Consider the following 21,115-nt stretch of genomic DNA (forward strand, 5'->3'; position numbering starts at 1 on the left):
GAGCTGGACGATGACATCACTGTTTTTCTGTAGAACTGCTTTATAGATGAAATGAACTAATTTAATAATTAATGATCTTTACAATGTAACTGAATTAACACTGACTTCAGCTGAACAATGACACTATTTTCTTTTAGAGCTGCTGTACACTGTTGGCATCATTTAATCAGTTTTCACTGTAAAGCTGCTTTGAAACCTGCTTTGTATAAAGCGCTATATAAATAAAGGTGACTTGACTTGACTATGAACTGTATTCCTGTCATCACATTGCGAATGCAAAGTACCTGGAATCGTCCCAGTTTGTATCCTCCTACTGTAGGTGCAGTTGCTGGCTCATCATCCAGAGAAAACGGAACTGAAATGGTATCATCATTAATAAGCAGAGTTGGATCTTTTTGCTAGCTGTTGTGCATTTAAAGAACAGGTAAAAGTAAAGAAAAACCTCAGCACATACCTAGCTGTCCTCCAGGTGGCATCCCAGTAAGAGATGACTACAGGTAAGAAAATTATGTGAATCAGAATACAGACATGTAAATAAAGCACAATATAAATTATTTAATTATTCAAAATGTATTTAAAAAGGAATCATTTAAATTACCATTGTAAAGAAATATTAAATAGTGTACATGTATATAAATATCTCTTAATTTAGTTGCATATATATATATATATATATATATATATATAGATATAGATATAGATAGATAGATAGTAAAAAGGGTAATTAAAAAGGGTAATTTTAAATTATTTATATAAATTATTCCTCTTGAAGCAAAAAGTTACATGCTTTCTCTGTTACACTTAAGATTTGAGGAGGTAATTCTCTGGTTTATTGCTGTATTTGATTTAAAAAACACTTCTTTTATCTGTTCTTTGTGTATGGAAAGTTCCCGTGCCAAAGTTTAACTGCAATAAATTTAATCAGACAGATCCGACACTTAATACACGTGTGCTGGTGTTTTTTCGGCCAGTCCCCTGTTGGTGTGCGTGTACCTGGTGCGTGACATTGCTGACTGGGACGGTCTCTGGACTCAGTGCCCGTCTCAGCTGGGCATCTAGATCCTCCAGGGGCTGCTGGGACTAAATAATCCATTTCAGCAATTAGTCAGGTTCACTTAGCCCCAAGAAATATACACACACGCGGGCTCATACAAACACTTATTACTCATGGCAAGTGCACACAAATACAGCAGGGGAACTGTGTATCTAATTAATTTCTGCATGAGACAATCTCTTACAGTAAGTAAAGGGTCAGATGACCACTGCCTGGAAGAACTGAATGCTTTTAATCCAAGCTGAGGCTTCCTTTCATGTTCCACATGAAATGGAGAGTAAATCCTTTAATTGGCCCACGCTCTGCGGTTCCTGAAATGTTTTGTTCAGGTTGGCTCGCGGCAGAGTGCCTTCACAGTAAGTTTTCAATTCAAAAGTGATGGATGAAAAATATCGCATCAAATTTACAGGATTAGAAAAAGTCTCTTAGATTTAGTATGAATCGCCTTAAGCAGAAGGGAAGGACTTTCTTTGAGTTTGACGTGAATGCAAGCAGGGTTCATTTTGGAGCGAGGAAAATATATGTTACATAACATCTAAATTACTTTGATTAATCGAGAAAAGACTGAAATCGAAATTCATCCACAACATGCTAAAAGATCAAAATTACATGATAAAAATTTAGGGGTGATTGTTTGATTAGAGCCACTTTTGATTACTTGAAATCCTCAAAAATGTTATTAAAAAAGGGGAAGTCAGAAAATCTGGGTAGAGGACAAGTTAAAACCAAACCAAAGGTCAAAATTAACATATAAACATGTAAAAAAAAAAAGGAAATTAATTAAAGAGACAATAAAAAAAGTTTAAAGCAAATGTAATCTACTCAATCAAACTACAATGACTGATATTGTAAAACAGCTTTTTCTTTCAAATCTTACAAGGGGAAAGAAAAGCACCACCCTTTAAGTTCCCTTTACTTTTCATAAAATAATTATTATTAACAAATGAGTTTGCTGTTTTTACTATAGTAAAATAAATAAAACCAGAACATTAGACAAAACACACTGAAAATGTTTCATGTCTGATGTTGTTTTCTTAAAACCACATCTTTCCCGTTCTCCACCCGTCTACGGCAGAGGAAAAGAGAAAGAGCAGCAAGTCAGAGTTAATGAGCCTCACAGGTCATGCTCCTAACAGGCCTCAAAGGAAAGCTATGCCATGCAGTGGTTTGATTCTTATGTGATTAAAAATCTTCACTCATGCTCTGCGTGTTTTACAGGAATGAAACTATATAAAAACAGAGTGAGACAGAAAGAGAAAGAAGAAAAGGGCACCTGAGTTAAACAAGGTCCTGGGAAGGGTGGTAGGTGCTCTGTGGGCGGCGTGCCAGCCTGATCTGGGCCGACAGGCAACACCTAATGAATGAAGACGGAAGAGAAACTAAAGCACTGTAAAGAACGAGAGCTGGCAGAGGTGCCGATGAACCGCCACAAGCAGCCTAAGACTGTGTGTTATACTTGGGAATTATTCAAAGCTGTACACAAAATATGACTAGAGCTTGATTGTAATATTACAGAAAAGTGTCAGTTGAGTTATAAAGCATTCATGTAGGATTACTATGTCATGCATTTTGTCAGTCATGAAACTCAACAGCCATGCAGAAATTGGGTTTAAAAACACTACAAAATCATCCAGTTTTTCTATACAGTAGTTAGAGGGTTGAGATAAAGAGGTTAAATGTGATGTTAAAAACAAGAAAAGTGTTTTAACCATGTACCATGATGTAAAACTTGAGCATTATTTTCATGACTGTTGATCAACCGGTCACTCACCGGTAGTCTTGATAGCGGCGCTTTGGATGGAGTCGTCTGACTGTAGCCGACTGGGGTGGAGCCATTGCCCATGGAGGTCATTGGAGAGCCCGTGGGCTGACCGGAGGAGTTGAGGGGTAAACTAGAGGGAGGGAGAGGGGTGCCACTTGGGGTGGAACAGGCAGTTGGAGAGGAGGTGCCAGGGACACTTGGGGCCGCCAAGGGGTCAGATGTGACATCAGACTGGGCAGAGGGCAGACCAGAGCCCAGGTCCATGAAGAGTGACCGCAGCTTCTTATCCAGAGCCTGGATGTCATCGACGCCTTTTCCCTGCGGGTCACTGTCACATTCCACACTTTGTGTGTGACTCTGATTGGCCACGGTGGAGGTCTGAGGCTGGCTGTGCACGGGTGTCAGAGCTCCAGAGATGGGAGTAACAGTGTCGGGGATGGTGGATGGTGCGAGCTGCGGTGTCTGGATGGCGGCTGAAGTGAGCTGAGCTGAAGTGGAGGGGATGGATGGCTGTTCGCCACTGCCACATCCCATAGGAGCCGCAGGGTGAGTGAGTGGGGCAGCAGTACTAGCAGGTACAGGCATTGAGACTGAGGTCTGGGGGAACGATGCGGCGGCAGGAACAGGTGGCATTGGCAGAGAGGAAGGGGTGGAAATAACACTGATGATGGCAGGTACAACCTGACTTTGAGGCAGGGGGATTTGTGAATGGGATGGAGGGGAAGCGACGGCAGAGGTGGGAAGGGCAGGAGGAGGAGACGATGACCCCGGAGGGTTTATGGAGACAGAGGGTAGAGATGGTGAAGCGGTCGCTTCAGAAGACACTGGGGGAGGGACAACCGGGGCGGTGCTAGAGGGCAAGGGTGTTGCGGCAGGAACCAGAGGGGGCATGGAGACATGGAGCATTGGTGGCGCAGTGCTGGGACCCGGGTCGAACCGGCCTTGACGCATCTCAGAAAATGCCTGCTGCAGACTGACTGCAGACGCAGACACAGAAAGCCCCAAGACAGGCACTGCAACTGACACAGCTGATAAGGGATAGAAATTCAAGACAAAAATGAGTATGCGGTTACATAATTTGTCTAGGCTATTTGTATTGGGTATGAGAGCAGACATTATAGTAAGAGACAATCAAAAAGGGATTCTACACTGTACAAATGTATTATTCAGTATTTTTATAAGAATCAATAAAAACTGCTAATCTAAAAAACAAGATACATCTAATGGATATTATGCCTTTTTATGACAAAATTTTACCTGTATAAGTATATTTTACATATTAAACTCACAGGATAAAGGTTCTTCCCGAAAAGGGATTGTGGGTGGGGGTGCACTAAAGAACTGATCCTTCAGTCTGGATTCAGGCACTGGACTGACGATAAACCTGCGGCCTGCGGAGTGCACCACCTGGGCGGCTGAACTAGGCGCCACACCTGGGAGAAAAAGTGGAGGAGAGAAGACCTCAGTACTGACACATCATTAACAGGGGACATCAACTTGCTTTACATGCTGAGACATCAGTAAGCTCTACCTTGTGGCACTGATGTGGTGGGCATATGCTGCTCGTGATCACTGACCATCTGTAAGATATTGTTAAATGTGATGTTACAATTTCAAAAAAATAATTTCAACTTCTACACAGATAGAGTACAAAGTGATGTCCTATTGCTCTGTTTAAATAGCAATAAAAAAAGATTTGACATTTCACTTATTACATATGACAGATATTAAATATTATCTAACATAAAACGGACATATCATGAAAAGTAACTATTTTTAAACACATCACCCCAAAATTTGCCTTGTACAAAATAAATGTAAAATAAAAAAGCACATAAACTGATAATTAATCTAACCATTTTGTTGATCATATTTTGATATTTGATTTCACTAAAACTTTGATGAAAAATGATAAAAAAAAGTTTTTTTTTAATACCCAATTTGTATACATGGTCTTCCATGCAAGCTTTTCTATACTTTCTGCAAATGGCATTTTTATTCACTGCTAGGCATGGAAATACTGGGTGCAAAACTATAGGCTGTGAAGCTTTTTAGAAGGACGTACCTGGCTGCGCTCTCTCTCCACACCTTTCTCATCGGCTGTTTCTATGACCTCTCGGATCTGATCAATGAAGGACTCACGCTCGGTTTCTAGAATGAACTCACTTTGTACCTAACATGAAGGAAATAATACCTCTTATTATTGAGTTTTGGCAGTACAAAGTGTATTTTGGCAACAGAAATATTTTATTCAACACCAGCTTTTTGTCACATAGATCAAGATCAAAAGAAATAATTTAATTAGCATATCTGGTCAGTAATAAAAGCATGCAGGGATGGTGTTTCAAGTTACCATTATCTGTGCAATTTCCTCTGGATTATCGCCATCAAGATCAAACTTGAAAGTCACCATTTTCCTGTTGTGCGTTTCTAATTGACACTCTGCAACTCTATCGCCCATGCTGGAGATCTGAAACAAACATGAGAGATGTCTTTAGTTTTTCCACCACCATCAAAACCAATAAAGGAACAATAAAAGAAAAATGTCAATGCACTGGACGTACATTAAGTACATTGAGCTTGGGCTTAGAGGTCTTTTCATGGCGTGAACGGCTGCGAACAGATCTGCGCTGGTGACGTTTGGCAGAACGACCCTCATGCCTGCCACCCGTTACGCCTTCATTGCCATCACTGAGCCCAGATGCCACATCAGAATGACAGCTAAGGGGGAAAAAGGAAATTAAAACACACAATGACTTCAGTAATACAGCCCAATGTATTCTGGATCTATTGTACTGCGTTTTCCACTGCTAAATAGTAATTCTTACCTCTCCACAGCAGGAGTTTGGAGTTGTGACAGCTCGGTTGTCAAAGTCTGAGAGACGCTATGAGATGTCTGGAACAGCAAACAGCAAAAACAAAAGGAATTATAATAGAAAGAGACAAACAAACAATCAAATGATAAAAGACGAAATAACAAAATGTATGTCTAAATAAAAAACACAACTGCTTCAGGCAAAGCCTGAATGTTTTTTATTGTGTTTTCTAAAAAAATAGGTCTTATTTCACAGCCAAGAAAAGAAAGGACGCTGTGTGAAGACAGCTTAGCAGCTATGCCTCACAGACAGACAGAGATAACAAGAAGTATGAAATGTCAACACAAAAGCTTTTCCTATAAAGCAAGCAAAAACTGCCTGCACTGATGCGTTTGGGGCCAGTTCGGTCCGATCCAGGTACCTGCACTGGGGTGTTGGCTGGCAAACATGGATGTTCAGTTGGGGAGGGGACTGTGGCCACATGGATGGTTGGCACAGGTGTCACTAGAGGTGGTACCAATTGGGGTAGATGGGGCAGCAGCACTGACGGGGACATGGCTGGCGCAGACACGGCTGCCGGGCACATCAGCGCTTCAGGCACTGGTTGCTGCGGAAACGGGGCAACTGCTATAGTTGGCAAGCTGAGAGCCGCACTGCAAAGCTGAAGGGGGGTAGGAGAGGGGTAGCTGGGTCAGAACAGTGGTTGGGAATATGGAGACCGAGGGAAATACGTCTGCAAGCACCGACCGGTGAAGATGGAGACGGCAAGGCCAGTTTACGTGTGAGAGAAACGATGTCTTAATAAACCGCAGGAAAACAATCACGAGATCAGACCACATGACATAGACATGCCACAGGGTGAACGGAGGATCACAACAACCGCAAGCTAAACACATATGAAAAACCAAGTATAATTTTAGTGCCAAACGGTTATTAGATTAGATTAGATAAGTTAGGAGTGGCTCCTCTCTTAGTGCCTATAAACGCTGTCACTGTCAAAAACACACTCAAAACAAAATCCAAATCCAACACCACATCAAATATATATAACCCAATTTAGTTATTTGCGACTGAAGTAGATCAACCATAAGTAAACAACTTTTTTGTGCCACTACAGTGTATCTGCACTTTCAGCTAAAGGGAAAACAATTGAACTGCACTAAACATTGGGAACCAAAGAGAGGGACTCATCTCACTACCACGCAACTGACAACCATGCAACAAACAGGCAGAAACATGCCAGAAAACATCAATCAATCAAACAAGCAAGCAGAGATGAGGCACTTCAGTAAGAGACAGCCAAAGTGTTTCGACACATAAAAAGAGGGAAAGTAAAACAGAAAGAAGAAAAACTTCTGCGCAGTAATTTACCATATTTAAAGTGAACATGAATGCATACACAACCTAATTTACTTCTCTACAAATGGGATTTGTAATGTTTCAGAGAGCAGAAAATAAATAAATAAATAAATAAATAAATAAATATATATACACATATATACAGTATATATATATATATATATATATATATATATGTATATATAAATAATATAATAATACATATTATACATTAAATATAATAATGTTTCAGTAGTAATGTAAAATAATACATTTTGAAAGAATAAACGTTTCAGATATTGTTCCAGTAGAAATGTTTTAACTTCTCTGTTTTCTCATGTCATATAAAATTGAATTAAGATGATTTAAATTTTATTTTATGTTGGCTTCTATCTTGATTTTCTCACAACACATTTGAGTGTACCTGTGTGGGCTGGGGGCCGGGCTGGACCTGCGTCTGAGAGCTGCTCTGAACTACACTGCTGGGAGGCTGTTGGGGTAGCGAGACACCCGGTTGGGATGTCAGCACCAGAGAGGCCTGTTGCGGAACAGCAGCCTAAAAAGAGAATAAGCATTCTCACATGAAGCATTTACTTCACCTCTTGATATTAGGCTCGGAGGCTCTTTGGAAACACCAAGTCTTGGAAAACGAGTACATTTTAGGATCACATGAAGTCTGGTCTCAACCAACTCATCCCACCAGCTCATCATGTGGCTTAAAGGAAAGTACTAGGTTGAAATTAAGTCTATAGACAGCTTGCCCTAGACAGAAAATAATTTTGACTCATCCTTTAGTTTGTAAAAACGAACAAAACATTTACATTTTCATTCACAGCAATGCACTTGACATGCAAGTCAATGGAGAAAGGCATTACACACGAGAGTAATACAGTAACACATAACAAAGTGTTCAGCCGCCTAGAACATCATTTCCAACACTAAAATAAGCACTTACAAAAACCCTCCGGAATGTCTTGCCCCATAAACTTTCATTGTAAACAAGTGCATTACTGCAAATTAGATTTTTGTCTTCACAAACTAAAGGACAAAACTATGGTCTGTGGTAATCATCAACAGATGCTGTTCATATTGCTAAAACTAGAGCATTTCTATATATTTATTAAAAAAAAAAAACTTTGAAAAACTTACCTTTGGAGAACAACTCAACATATAAACACTAAATCTTAACTTAAATTAAATTACTACACTAACTGATCTTGATCTGGGTCTTCAAGATGTGATAATACTCACATCGACAAGCTTCCTTTCCAAGCCTTACTGAACTACATTTTATTTTAAATACCTCATTATGCAATAATGAAATGACAAAACTAAAGAGGGCAAGGCAAAGAGTTCAAAAAGAAAGGTCAGTAAATGTGAGAAAGAGGGAGAGAGAAAAAGTAAAAGAAGCAGAGAAAGAAAGAGAGGGAAAGAGAGGAAAGGGGTTTTTCTCTACCTGCGAAGGGAGTGCTTGGACGTAGTAAACTCCATACTATAAGAAACAAATACAACACAGCATAAGAGAAAGCCACCTCTGATGTCCACAGCTTTCACACGCAGGAGAGAATCCAGAGAGATTCAAACCAACAAAAATAAAACTCAAAAAGGTCTCTTGGCCAATATTGAAGCTCCATTTATGCTAATGAAAGGGGGGAAGGTGATTCTGATTGGTCAGACACATTGATCTTACCTGTTGAGAAGCAGAGGCGGCTGTTGGGGTGCTGCAGGAAACCATAGACATGGCACTTGTAGACTGAGAGATGGGGACCTGCACCTGTTACGAATATGAAGAGGAATATGGAGGCAGACGAGAAAGTGAGAGAGAAACAGAGAGAGAAAGAGATATGGCAGTGGTGGAGAGGTGAAAAAAAAAAAAAGACAAAATCAAAACATGTTGGTGGCTACAGTAAAAACAAAAAATGACTTTCAAATACTTACCATTCATACACAAAATGTGAACACTCTGAGCAATGCACTCAGGTCACTATTCACTTTTTGTGTATGCCTCTCACATCTCACGATTAAACAACAAACAAACATCAGGTGTTAGCCGGGGAGTGAGTAGGCTTCATGCATGTGACTACATGATTCTGTAACTTGGGTGAATGTTATAAAAAAAAATGCTCAGGGAAGCATATGGAGTTGTTTGTATAACCAAGGAAGCGTCTGATAAAATAGACCTGACCACTAACACTGCTTGATTTGACCACTTTCCCCTCCACACGGAGAGTTTCAACAGAAGCAACCCTTAGAAAGCTACAAGTATACTTGTCCTTCAATTTCTCTTCTACGAGGTACAGACAAGTATAGTTGCTCCAGACATAGATCACCTTACCTTGGCATTACACTGAAGAATGTATTCATTATTAGCAAGAGGCTTAGAGAGCAGTAGGAAATAAGAAGCCTTGGCAGATAAGAGGATGAAAATAACAGTGGTATAAAAGATAAAGTGAGGCAGGAAAGGTGTATAAAATAGGGGCGGAGAATGGGACTGCAGGATGACATTGATAATGCCAGCCTTCTAAGGGTTAAAAGATGACTTCTCAGCTTTTGAAGTTAAATGTCCTAAAGTAGCCAACAAATGTTGGGGTTCATGTGCAGGTGGTTCTTTACTGAGGCTGTATCACGAGCCGTTTCCTCGACAAAGACAAAATAGAAAACCAAAGGCAAATGTTTTAACCATTTCCAGCCAACTATAATATAGCAGAATATCTAAAAAGCAGCTGTTAAGGTAAAATACAACCAAAAAAAAAAAACAAGATTTTTTTTTTGTAAGAAACATTAAAAGCAAGATTATAGGTACCTTAAAGAGACAAGCAAACCTGTCTAAACCCCCTGTTTGTGTTGTATGTGTCTGTGTGTTTGGTCATACAAATCCTGCATTCAAGCCTCTTCCAATCCTTTAAAAAAAATTATATTTCCACTATTATATGTTGGTCTTTATCAATAAATTAATTTGAATGAGGCAAACAAAATTTCAGATTTGTATGCAGTTTTACATGATATCTGTACAAACACACAAGTATCATATACACCATTATATGAACATACACACAAAATAATACTTACAACAGGCATCTAAAATGAAAATAAATGGAAATAAAACAAATCACACTGTCTAATGGAAGATACATAAATGTCTTAGCAGAAGGGGATTTAAAAAGCAGGTTTATGCATTTTTTGCTCAATGCACCTTGCGAACCTTTTTGAGCCCTAAATTATGGCTGGAGAGGGTTAAAACCACAACCACGGGACAACAAAATAAATCAGGTAACTGAGAGAAAGACAGGGAGGGCTTGGGAAAGGTGGACGAGAACAAGTATTTCTAGGTACCAAGGTAGCTCCCTGATGGGACAAGGCAGGCTCGTGGAATGTGATGTCCAGTGGAAGAGATGGTTGACGAGCCCAGGTACTGTGCAGAGCATTGATGTGTGAAGATGGAACAGTGGACGATTCAGAGGGTGGAACAAATAGAAACATCGGTTGACTGGGTGGGTGTCCGTCACTGACATTGCTCCCTCCATCTGTTTTGTAGTAAGAAGTTTGTGGGATGGATTGAGCTGCAGAACAGTCTTGAGGTTGGTACAATTGATGAGGCGGAGGCGAGTGGAACTCCCCAGCATCGGAGGAGGTCATGGAGTCGCTTGAAGGCTCAGGACTGAGCTCTTTAGGTCCATGGAGAAGCAGGCTGCCTGGAGGAAGGGGCAGCTCCGGGCTCACATAGCTGTACAGTTCTTCAGTGACGGGCTGCAGTCGACTGCACAAGCCCGGGTTTCCAGCCGCTTCCTCCAGGTTAAGGTCCATGGAGCCCCTACGGGCTCGGTAGAGTCTGGATGCCAGCATGGCTGGGTCAGCCTGTAGGTTGTGCATGTGGAATTCAAAGGCGGTGCTCGGCTCGGATGCATGAGCCAGCACGGGTGGTGCGGAATGGGGAAACGAGTGGGGCTGATAGCCTGGATCTGCAGGTGCGGTTTGCTGGGGCGCAGAGGCGGAGCTAGACACACTCATGGTAGGCAGTTGCGGGATGGGGCTGTGGGTTAAGCGCATGTGGCTTTGGACATGAGGGTGTAGGTAAGCTGTCCCAGGCTGTGATTGAGTCTCATAGGCCAAACTGGCGGCAGCAGCAGCTTGCATTTGCTGATGGAAGCTGATCTGGCTTATCTGTTGTGCAGTCATAGGGTAGCCACCGTAGGCCATGGCTTCAAGATGGTCCATTAATGCAGCCTGGTTGAGGCTGAGTCTGCGTACAGTTTCCTCTTGCTCAGCCCTCATATCCTTATATCCATATAGCGACTCCGCTGGGGGCTGTAGGTGGAGTGGCTCAGCCAATCTTTGAGCTGCTATACCGGGCATCATGAACAGGGCGGGTTCGACGCCGACACCAAGGGCCTCCACGCCAGAGAATGGGTGCAGGCTGCTGCCGTAGCTACGGTGGAAGGCGGGCTGGAAGTGACGAGTGTGGGCCTCTAGGATGGAGGTGCTCTTGCGCCGCTGCACATTGAAAGCTTTAGGCGTGCAAGATGGCGGAGGGGAGAATGAGATGGGCCGTTCCGGGATGGTGGGGAAAAAGAGCGGGGGCTCGACCAGACCTGAGCCTCCTCCACCGTACGGCTGACTCACTGATTGTGGCTGCAGTGACAATAACATACAGCATCTTTGTGAGGAAGTAGAAAAGGCAGCATCATAAAATTCACAAAGCAAGAAGAAAAACAGAAAGAGAGAGAGAAAATAAAAAGATAACAAGTGAAAAAACAGCAGATAATATTCATCCCATCAGGCAAAGATGTCTCAATGACAATAGAATAAATCAAGAGATTTTTAAATGCTTAATGAGTTGTAGAAACATGACAGCGACAGATTTTCAATTAAATACAGATGCTTCACAGACTGTGGGGCCAAGGAACCATTTTTAATGATTGCAGTTCATGGCAATCTGTATTTAATGTGAGCACAGGGTTCCAGCGGAGTGGGCCAGGGTAACACGGGTATTTGAAAGGGGTTTTAAGATTGACCTGTAGTCAGTAAAAAAGCAACCCTGAGCCTTTAACTTACAAGAGGAGATATAAATAAGCTATTTACACTCGTGATACAGTACACAGTGGCTAATTCGTGAAATTGCATTAAATTGCATAAGACGCCAGTTTTAGCTAGATTAACGGTAACATTACTAAGCGGTTAACAGCAAATTATTTGGGACTAGGCAGTTTGAAAAATGGCTGCTGTGTGCATTTTTAAGCCCAATAATAGCTTTAGCGTTAACAGTGTGATATAGCTTGGCACTATGAGATAGTTGGGTCTAAATTCAATGTTCTTGGATTCTGAACAGCACACTTTGATTTAATAATGTAGCAAGTTGCCATTTACAGTTTTTAGATCACCCCTTTGGTGTTTCTTTTGCTATTAGGGATGTGAACATTTGCCCTAACCACAATTAAAATATATTGCATCAATTTAGATTACATTGGCTTTTCTTATTCTTATACAATTATTCTTTACAGATATCCGGGTTGTACCCAAGTCCAGCTCAGTGGGAGAACCCTGGTTCACTGGGAGACACTAACATACAGGACTGGCAAAGATTGCTGGGAGGCTGGCACGGCGACGGGGTGGGGCCGAGTGAAGGGGCAGGACGCTCTCCAGTGCTTTAGACAATCGACCCGCAAACGTCTCCCCATCTGGCCTCCCCAGCCGGGGTGAGAGTGGGGCTGATGCGACTGGAGGAGGGGTGGAAGGTGGCTTGGGAGGGCACGACAGAGCAGAAGTGGTAGAAAAGCAGGGCACGCAAACAGACATGCTACGACCACGACGACGGGGGAGAGGTTGAGGAGGCTGGAGACGAAGGAGGGGAATTGTCTATTAACCACAATGGAACACGAATGGCACAAAAAGAACAAAAGCCAAATAACCAAAAGGAAACTATAAAGAAACATTTGATACAAGATAAAATATCAACATCACATTCTAGGATGATAGACAGAAAAAGAACGACATTGATCTACAATAAATCTTGACCTACAAATGTTCAAATCTGCTGTCGAGTAAGACAAAAAGAATGATCCTGGTTCAATCGATGACTCATTATGTTTCAAAAAAATAAAAAATAAATTGTTTTACAATGACCAACACGCTATCAGAAACATTTATGCTATGAAATTATTGCATGTGACAGAATACCAAAACCTGATTCATGGATTGCGAGCAGACTTTGTTGCAGATTGTGAAATTAAAGTAATACTTTTCTGAACCAATCTGAGATTAATTGTTACAGAGAAACTTGGTTTGTTAAAGACTGGAAAATATAAGTGGGTAAGAATAAGTCACTAAAGAAATGGCACTAAAAATGACATCGTCATTACTTAAGCAGCATTCAGACTCCAAGAAATCTACAGCATAGACAGTCTACTATGTAGATGCAAACTGCATGTTTGCAATGTATGTTAGCAAAGTCCACGAAAACATCACAGAAAATCCATCCAAATCCATCTTCTAAGATTTTTTTTATGATAAAGAACAACATAAACAGATGTAGAGAATATATACAGTAAAAACAAAGACCACAAACAGCATATAGTGTATAAAAACAGAAGAACAAAAATAAAAGTAAAATAAAAGTCATCAGTGCCATGCAGACTTCTAATCTCACTTTGAGTCTTAACAAATAAGCAAAGCAACCATTCCAAGTCAAAGTCAGATAAGACTGTATTTATTTATAAAAACCATTGTTATAAAATAAATCCTTAGAAGTTATAACCAGAGAAAATTAGAGTAATAAAGAGAAATAAAGGTGTGTGCTTATGACTAAAGTATTTCAGGCTCTATGGAAAATAATAATAAATCTAAATCTAAATAATTCAAAACTAATGAGTGAGAAGAGATGAGAAACTTAAAAAAAAAAGTAAAATTCCCTGAGAAAGATCTTTGCATGCCTTGACACTGATGAGACAAACTGATCATGGTTTAAGTGCCCAGGATGTCAGGACAACATACAGCTTGACACTAAAGAGAAACAAGAAGTGATGGAGGCCTACCAGTCTGCACAGCATGATATACTGCTACAGTACATGGCACTGCCTTTTTGAGATGAATGAAAAATACTGATATGTAACAAACAAAAACAAATAAGGTAAAGTAACCCAAAGAATGTACTTAAATGCATATGGATGAAGAGGGAGTGGCAGCTCAAATACACTTGGGGAGTGGAAATACACTCGGCAGTCAGAAAAAATTGAGAGAGAGAGAGAGAGAGAGAGAGAGAGAGAGAGGGAGAGAGAGAGAGAGAGAGAGAGAGAGAGAGAGCTGTATGAAAATAATCAAACCCATTGAGAGTGTAGACATTATGGCTTTGCTCTCCATTCTCATGCATCATCCATTTAGTGTCTGATAATAACAAACGATCATTAAACTCTAAACACATGCAACTACAAATAAATCACATTCAAATGTCAAACAACAACTGATCATTAACTCATGACTCAATTGTTACTCAATCAAGGCTACATGATGCTCATCTCCGTATTGCTTCGTTAGTTTACCAATGTTTGAAAAAGAGCAGCTTTGTCATAATTTCAGCAGAAATACCAAAAATCCATTGAATATTGTATTGGACAATGGGTGGCCTTTGAGTCAAAAAGGTTGAGAACCACTAGTTTAGGCCCAATTTCAAAGCTGCTTTGACTTTTGCTGCACCTTATGAGAATATCTGCTTTCTGCACTTCAACAGCTTTGTACAACAGTGACATTTTTGAGAAGTTTTGTGGTGTACTGATCACTGTTTTGGCTGGAAAATTGCTACTGGAATATTGTAACATAATAAGTTTGGAATTCATCACTAGGCGGTAGCTTCATAAAACGGCCACACAGGAGCAGATTAAGGATGCAAATATGTGACCTGCTGTGATCTCAGTTAGGTGGCGAGTTCTTGACTTGGCCCTTCATTTTCTGGGACTTACCATGGGCTGCTGGGGGTATCCGGTGTGCTGTTGGGGAGCTTGAGAGCTGGGAGGGTAGGCACCCTGTCCAGGCACCTGCTGCTGTTGCGACGTTGCAGGAGAACTATACGACATGCTTAGCTGGCTGAGGTGAGGTTCTGAGAACACGGATGAACCCTGACCACTCTCAAGCGTCACGTCAGCCGCTGGGAAAAGATATGACATTCATGATTAAATAGGAATGACAGTTAAATCAATCCAGATGGGTTGTATCTAACACTTACAGGTCCTTCCACTTTGCATGTACTGAAGCTGCTGGTCTGCATCAGGCTCCTCACCCTCAGGGTGGACAAAGCCAGGAGTTGGAGGCTGGGAACCACACTGACTCTGTGCAGAACCTTGAGTTCCTTGAGGGCCGACCACGTTCTTCAACGACTCGCTGGACAACTGCTTCTGCTCTTCCGCTTGCTTGCGTTTCTCTTGCTCTGCTCGCACCTGCTGCCGTTGCTCTCGTTTGCGGCAGATCAGAGACACGCGGTCCCTGATGGCCTTCGCCATGGTTTTGTGGTCACCCTCGCAAACATAGCCCGACTCAACCTGCATTCCAACACAGCATATGTTACCATCTCTGTGTGCAACCTCAGATTCAGAAACTCGTTGATAAACCCACCATTTCCTGAGCCACATCTTCTGGGACATCTCGATGGAGGTCGAAGGAGAACTCAATGGCTTCATTGTCTTTGTATTTGCCTTTCAGTTTCTTGACATCTTCAATGCGCAACCAGAGCTTGATGGCGATCATCTCCCCATCATCTTCCTCAGCCAGCTCCACCCGCACCCCAGTCTCCTCCTGGAAGAAGGCATGGTTCAAAAGGTCCTTGATGGCGTATCTGTTAAGGAAGAGGCAAAATTCACTTTACAAGCAAACAAGGCAAAAGACGTTAAATAAGGATAGCCGATCAATAAAAAAAAAATGCAGAATCACATGGCTGAAAAAGATCAGCCAATCACATTTAAACTGATTTAGAGGCACAAGGTGGAACATTGGGGTTTTCCAGGATGGAGTTAAAAAAAAAAAAAAAAAAGAGTCACTGAATGGGGTTGATTCAGGGTAAGTGAAGACGAGCTAAATAAATTTGAAATGTAGAGGACATGAGGCCTTGAATTTGATTGTCAAATTGATCTTTAATGGTTTTCCGAACTTTCCAGACTTTCCCTATAAGGGAAGTTTGATAACTTGGTACCATTCTATGGCGATGTCACATGAATTTAATTTTATCATCCCCAGAACGTGTGGTGATAAACATTCTATGCAACATTTTATCCTGTTGCATTTAAATTTTATTGAACAAACTCACTGCCCATTCACAACTCAACAACTAATCACCTAAAAAACAGGAGATATCAGAGGGAATCAATCTATGAATATTTAACAAGGACTCTGAATAAGATTAGCACAGACCAACGCATTAAACCACCAAGGAAGTATGTACAGAAAATGCCCAACTACTGCACATTTAAAGAGAGCTGATCCATATCACCTGCATGGAATGATACATATAAGGGTAAAAAGATAAGATTGCACAATCTTTTTTTACTAAGGCAGACCTTTAACATTGAGGAGGAAAAAACCCTTAAGTGAGCTCTGTTGATTAGCTGGGTACAGTAGACATCAGCTTTTCCAGTGCTTCATCAGCGGAACATCAGACGTCGTCTCACCTTACGCTCGACACACTGTTTGTGATTTTCCATTAATTGTTTTATGCATCTAAGCAAACCAGATCGTCAGCTTTATGACTTTCCACGAATAATTAGAAAAAAAGTACCTCAAATGGTGATCAAGGTCATCTAAAATAAATTCAGGTTAAAATATAAATACAAAACCACGGTTTGACTTGGACGTTTAAGCTCTAAAAAGGACTTTAAAAGAAGGCAGTCTGGTCAGGGCTTATGTTTTGCTGTGGCTCGAGGACATTGCACACTCTTCGCTGGCTTGGCGTGATCACGGATCTGTTTCACTGAGTGGCTCGCTGCTGGAATCTTTCCAAAGCAGCGCGTGGGAATCCGCTTATCGGCTGCTACTGCGCACAGAGGATGCGATATACCCTCATGTCAGCAGACTCATGCGGGCAGACTCATGCCACACGTCGCTGAGTACTGAGGTATGACTAGATGAATGAGTTCTGTGAATACAGCGTTGGCGTGTGTAGTAGGCACAGTCTTACCTTTCATCTTTGTTTTGCTGAATACATCCCTCAATGATCTCTTTCACCTCTGGAATGGCTACCTTGTCGAAACTGCCAGGTTTAACTCCCTGTGGGGTAAAACACAAAAGAACTTTAAATCAACATGTCTTTTATGCTGTGAAAGAAACCCTTTTGGAGCTCCACATGATCAATTCCTCAACAAACCACACAATTTGAGATATTATCCATGCCCACAAATGGCAGAAGATGAGCCAAAGTTTAATACATAGGGTTAAGAGTTTTTTCAAATCCCTAAACACGCAACTATTACCATTAATAACCGTTTTTTTGATGGGGTAAGTGTGCATGTGGTTTGCATTATAGAAACCCATGACATTTTAGATAAAGTTGCTTATCTGGCAGGCTATTTAATTTTGCTGAACAGTTACCTTTTCATTCAATAAGCCACGAGTTTTCAAACTTGAAGGAAAAAACCCTTGAAAAGCACTATACAAATAAATTTGAACTATGAATAATTATTCTGAATAATATTTTGAAGAAAATGTTTTAAATATTTATTTTGGCTTTAGTACAATGACAATATATTTATTCAATTATTCATTGATTTAATTTGAAAACCCCTGATTTGAGATAACATAAAAACACTGACAGAGTTGCTTTATAGATTAATTCAATATCTAATGCAAGATGAGGGTACACACAAGTAACAGTTTTACTATCAAATATTGTTAAATATTTGATACCCATCATTCACTTCAATCCTTTAAGAATACAAGCAAAAAGTTGGTTATCTTGGGGTAAATGATTATTAAATTTCACTTTGACTCTATAAATCAGAACGGATTTATTGCAATCTAACACCTCTACCATGCAACAAAACCAGCATCCTACAAATCAGTCTTACTGAATAAAAAATAATCGGCTACTTTTCTCACATTTTTTTTTTTTTTTTTTACATTCTCAAATAACCTTTTCAAAATCATTTAACATCAAAAAAACCTACCTAGAGCTATGCTGTCAAAACCACCCAAGACAAAAAGAGTGCAAGAAACTTACACGTGAAATCCTGGAACACTGTGTTGCTTTACAGAGTGGTCTTCCTGAACTATTACTCCCCCTGTCTCAGCATTACCTCCTTATATAAGTCTGTAACCCCCCTCAAATTCCAGTGCCAAACAAAGTTAAGGATGACAGAGCATCTAACAGAATTAAGTCAGAACGCGAAGTATTCCGATAACAAGGTGATTTAAAAAGCTTGTTAAGGATGCTGTGAACGGGTCCCCTAAAGCCAGATACATGCTGTTCCTCCGCTCTCCTACCAGTTAACAATAGAAAAAAATTAGAAGCAATCATTTTGTATTTAACAAAGCAGAGAGAGAGGAAGGCTCCTGGAACAGCTGGAGGTGGATGTAAAAAAGGAACAAAAGCAATCTTCAACTTCTACTCTGGCCAACTCATAAGCATACTGAAGAAAACAATTTTCTGGTTGAACTCCTTCAAGGCCACACACTGAAATTACTTTTCAGGGCTGGAAGATACAGACAAAGGACTGGTACATTATATCCAAACTAGCACACCCTAAGTCTCTTTGATATTCTATTGTTGTTTTGCTTTTTTGATTGCTTTGTAATTCATGTCATCGATAAGTCTCTGCTCAAGCTGCACAATTTTAAGGTATCATTCATGTCTGTAGGACAAACGGTGAATGCATGATATTACATCAAGTGTAATACTCAGCAGAAGCACATTCATAGACAACATTCATATGACTTTACACCACAAATCTGATGCCATTGCTGTGAAACCAATTTTCGAGTGAATAAACGGGAATAAACACTCTGTCCAGCTGCAGTGCTATTGACTTCGAATCCACCTCTAAAGCCTTTGCTTTAGATTAACCACTACATTATTGAAAGGCAAGATCTACATTGCAGTCAGACCATTCCATGGACACCTCAGTAAAATGGTCAGCCCGAAACCACTCCATGCTCCATGATTTGAGATTACAGGCAGAAATTGCAGACGCTTGGAAAGAGAGAACAAATCTAAACCGTTTCATGGTAATGAAAGCATTTACTCTGGGCCGAGATGGGAAAAGTCCCGCATCTGTCTGTAAGGGCAACCTCGGGTCCACAGAGCTTAAAATGGTTTCTGATTGCGTAAAGCTTAAATTGCTTCTCTCAGTGAACTGTTGTGCATGTGCGATTGGATTTCATGAGATTAAAAAGCCTTCAGGCAGGGTGGACGGAAGCTTTTCAGACAGCTGGACAAAACCGGAGTGGTGAAATATAGGATGTGCCCTGCACTTTCTAAAGCTAACAGGTAGAAAGAGAAAACCACCTCTACACCTGACTCAAGAGTGCTGATCAAAAGAAATTTTGCTGTACCACCATGTTGATCAAACAAAAGCACTCTAGAACCTTTTACACTCCAGCGTTCAGGACGTTTTCTACATCCAGAGCTGTTCTTACCAAGTTATGCAGTGAAAATATACACTTACGATCATAAAAACAACAAAAAAAACTGATGTTTTGATTAACAAAAACATTAAAGTTGTCTAAAACAGTCAAATAGACACAGGATTCAGTATGGAGAATCAGTACTGCTCCCTACTGGTGAACCCCTTATTGGCTTACCACAATCCTTAGCCAGTTGTTTTCAACCCCTACTGATCATATTTTCAACTTCCAGCATCATATGATCACCCTAATGACCTGAACGAGAATAAAAAAGCTTATGACTGCCTTATACTCCCTCCTCCTCCTCCTCTCTGCCAATGATATTAAAGGACAGCAAAGAAGGGAAAAACTGATTCAATTTATAAACTGCAATAACATGACTGGCCGTTTCCAGCCTTCTAACAATGGTCTTGGATTCATATATAGCCGTACTCTCAGGGACATTAACCTCGATTGTTCTGATAGCAACATTGTACTGTATATCCATAAATAGATGGACAATTTTAACCACTTTCAATGAGAATTACATCACAATGGCTTAAAAGAGGTCTGAAATAAATAAATCCCAGAGAAACTGAAAAAAAAAATGATTGTGGAATATTCTGAGTTCAAACGTAACTAATCAGTCAAACATGAAGCAAATAACATTAAAGCTGGAGACTGTTCGAGCCAGAGTCTGACTTCATGGAAAGTCAACACATGACGCACTACAAGCTGATATCAGTGACGGCTGTAAAGCTGATTTAATTAAAGCTAAATCTTTTATTGCGGCTGGCAAAAAAAAAAAAAGACATTAGACATCCAGATATCCAACGGTTTTACTTTTGGACAATTACATCTTACTGGGTGGGTCTGGGATAAGGTTGGGCTGTATGACAAACAGAAAACTGGTCAAAATGAAAAAGATCTTAAGTGGTGCATCATAAAGCTAAGTTTTTTTTTGTTTTGTTTTTTTACAGCAGCTTTGAAAGTAGCTCATCCAATCAGAATTTAAAATCACAATGACCAGTTTTATAATGTTAGTAACAGTTGAGTCTTTTGTTTCTAACTCAAGTTTTTGCACTAATCCCAGACTTATTTTTTGTTCATTGTAAATATTTTTTTTTCTTGTGGTTTCCATCCCTCAAATTCCAAAATAAATAAATAAATAAAAATCAACTGAAATGAAATACCATTTATTTCTAAAATAATTAATTCACTAGCTTATCCAAAATTAGGCACTGCCACATAGATATTAAAATATTAACTTTTTTCCCCCCATTTATGTCCAACAATAACTACACTACCATTCAAAAGTTTGAGGGCCATTTTTTTTTTATGGAAATACTTTTATTCAGCAAGATGCATTAAATCAAAAGTGACGGTAAACACATTTATAGTGTTAAAAATGAGTTTTATTTCAAATATATGCTCAAATAACTCAAATAAATAAATCTCTATTCATCAGAGAATCCTGAAAAAAATTATATCACAATTTCAACAAAAAGTTTAAGCAGCACATCTGGTTTCAACATTGATTATAATAAGAAATGTTTTTTTATGCACCAGATC

The 21,115-nt window shown here is 40.2% G+C and overlaps 1 protein-coding gene across 8 annotated transcripts in view; it reads right to left on the bottom strand.

Annotated features, from left to right (window-relative positions):
* Positions 1–21,115, bottom strand: part of wnk1b (WNK lysine deficient protein kinase 1b) — a 75,964-nt gene that overhangs the window by 13,639 nt on the left and 41,210 nt on the right. For 4 of the 8 annotated variants that reach the window (XM_081363279.1, XM_081363277.1, XM_081363275.1 and 1 more), the window contains exons 6-24: positions 17,124–17,212; positions 15,569–15,788; positions 15,183–15,495; positions 14,920–15,104; positions 8,661–8,744; positions 8,427–8,462; positions 7,395–7,526; positions 6,054–6,293; positions 5,645–5,712; positions 5,381–5,537; positions 5,170–5,286; positions 4,882–4,989; positions 4,348–4,396; positions 4,106–4,249; positions 2,826–3,844; positions 2,328–2,408; positions 994–1,080; positions 455–491; positions 285–355 (exon numbers count right to left, since the gene is read on the bottom strand). In XM_081363279.1, coding sequence (XP_081219405.1) covers positions 285–355; positions 455–491; positions 994–1,080; positions 2,328–2,408; positions 2,826–3,844; positions 4,106–4,249; positions 4,348–4,396; positions 4,882–4,989; positions 5,170–5,286; positions 5,381–5,537; positions 5,645–5,712; positions 6,054–6,293; positions 7,395–7,526; positions 8,427–8,462; positions 8,661–8,744; positions 14,920–15,104; positions 15,183–15,495; positions 15,569–15,788; positions 17,124–17,212 — 3,237 coding nt within the window. Of the gene's footprint in view, positions 1–284; positions 356–454; positions 492–993; positions 1,081–2,327; positions 2,409–2,825; positions 3,845–4,105; positions 4,250–4,347; positions 4,397–4,881; positions 4,990–5,169; positions 5,287–5,380; positions 5,538–5,644; positions 5,713–6,053; positions 6,294–7,394; positions 7,527–8,426; positions 8,463–8,660; positions 8,745–10,303; positions 11,600–14,919; positions 15,105–15,182; positions 15,496–15,568; positions 15,789–17,123; positions 17,213–21,115 lie in introns of all 8 variants that reach the window. The other 4 variants (XM_081363280.1, XM_081363274.1, XM_081363278.1 and 1 more) reach the window with 4 other exon arrangements.

This window comes from Scardinius erythrophthalmus (genome assembly GCF_964197995.2).
Source record: "Scardinius erythrophthalmus genome assembly, chromosome: 4".
In the NCBI taxonomy this organism is placed as follows: Eukaryota; Metazoa; Chordata; class Actinopteri; order Cypriniformes; family Leuciscidae; genus Scardinius; species Scardinius erythrophthalmus.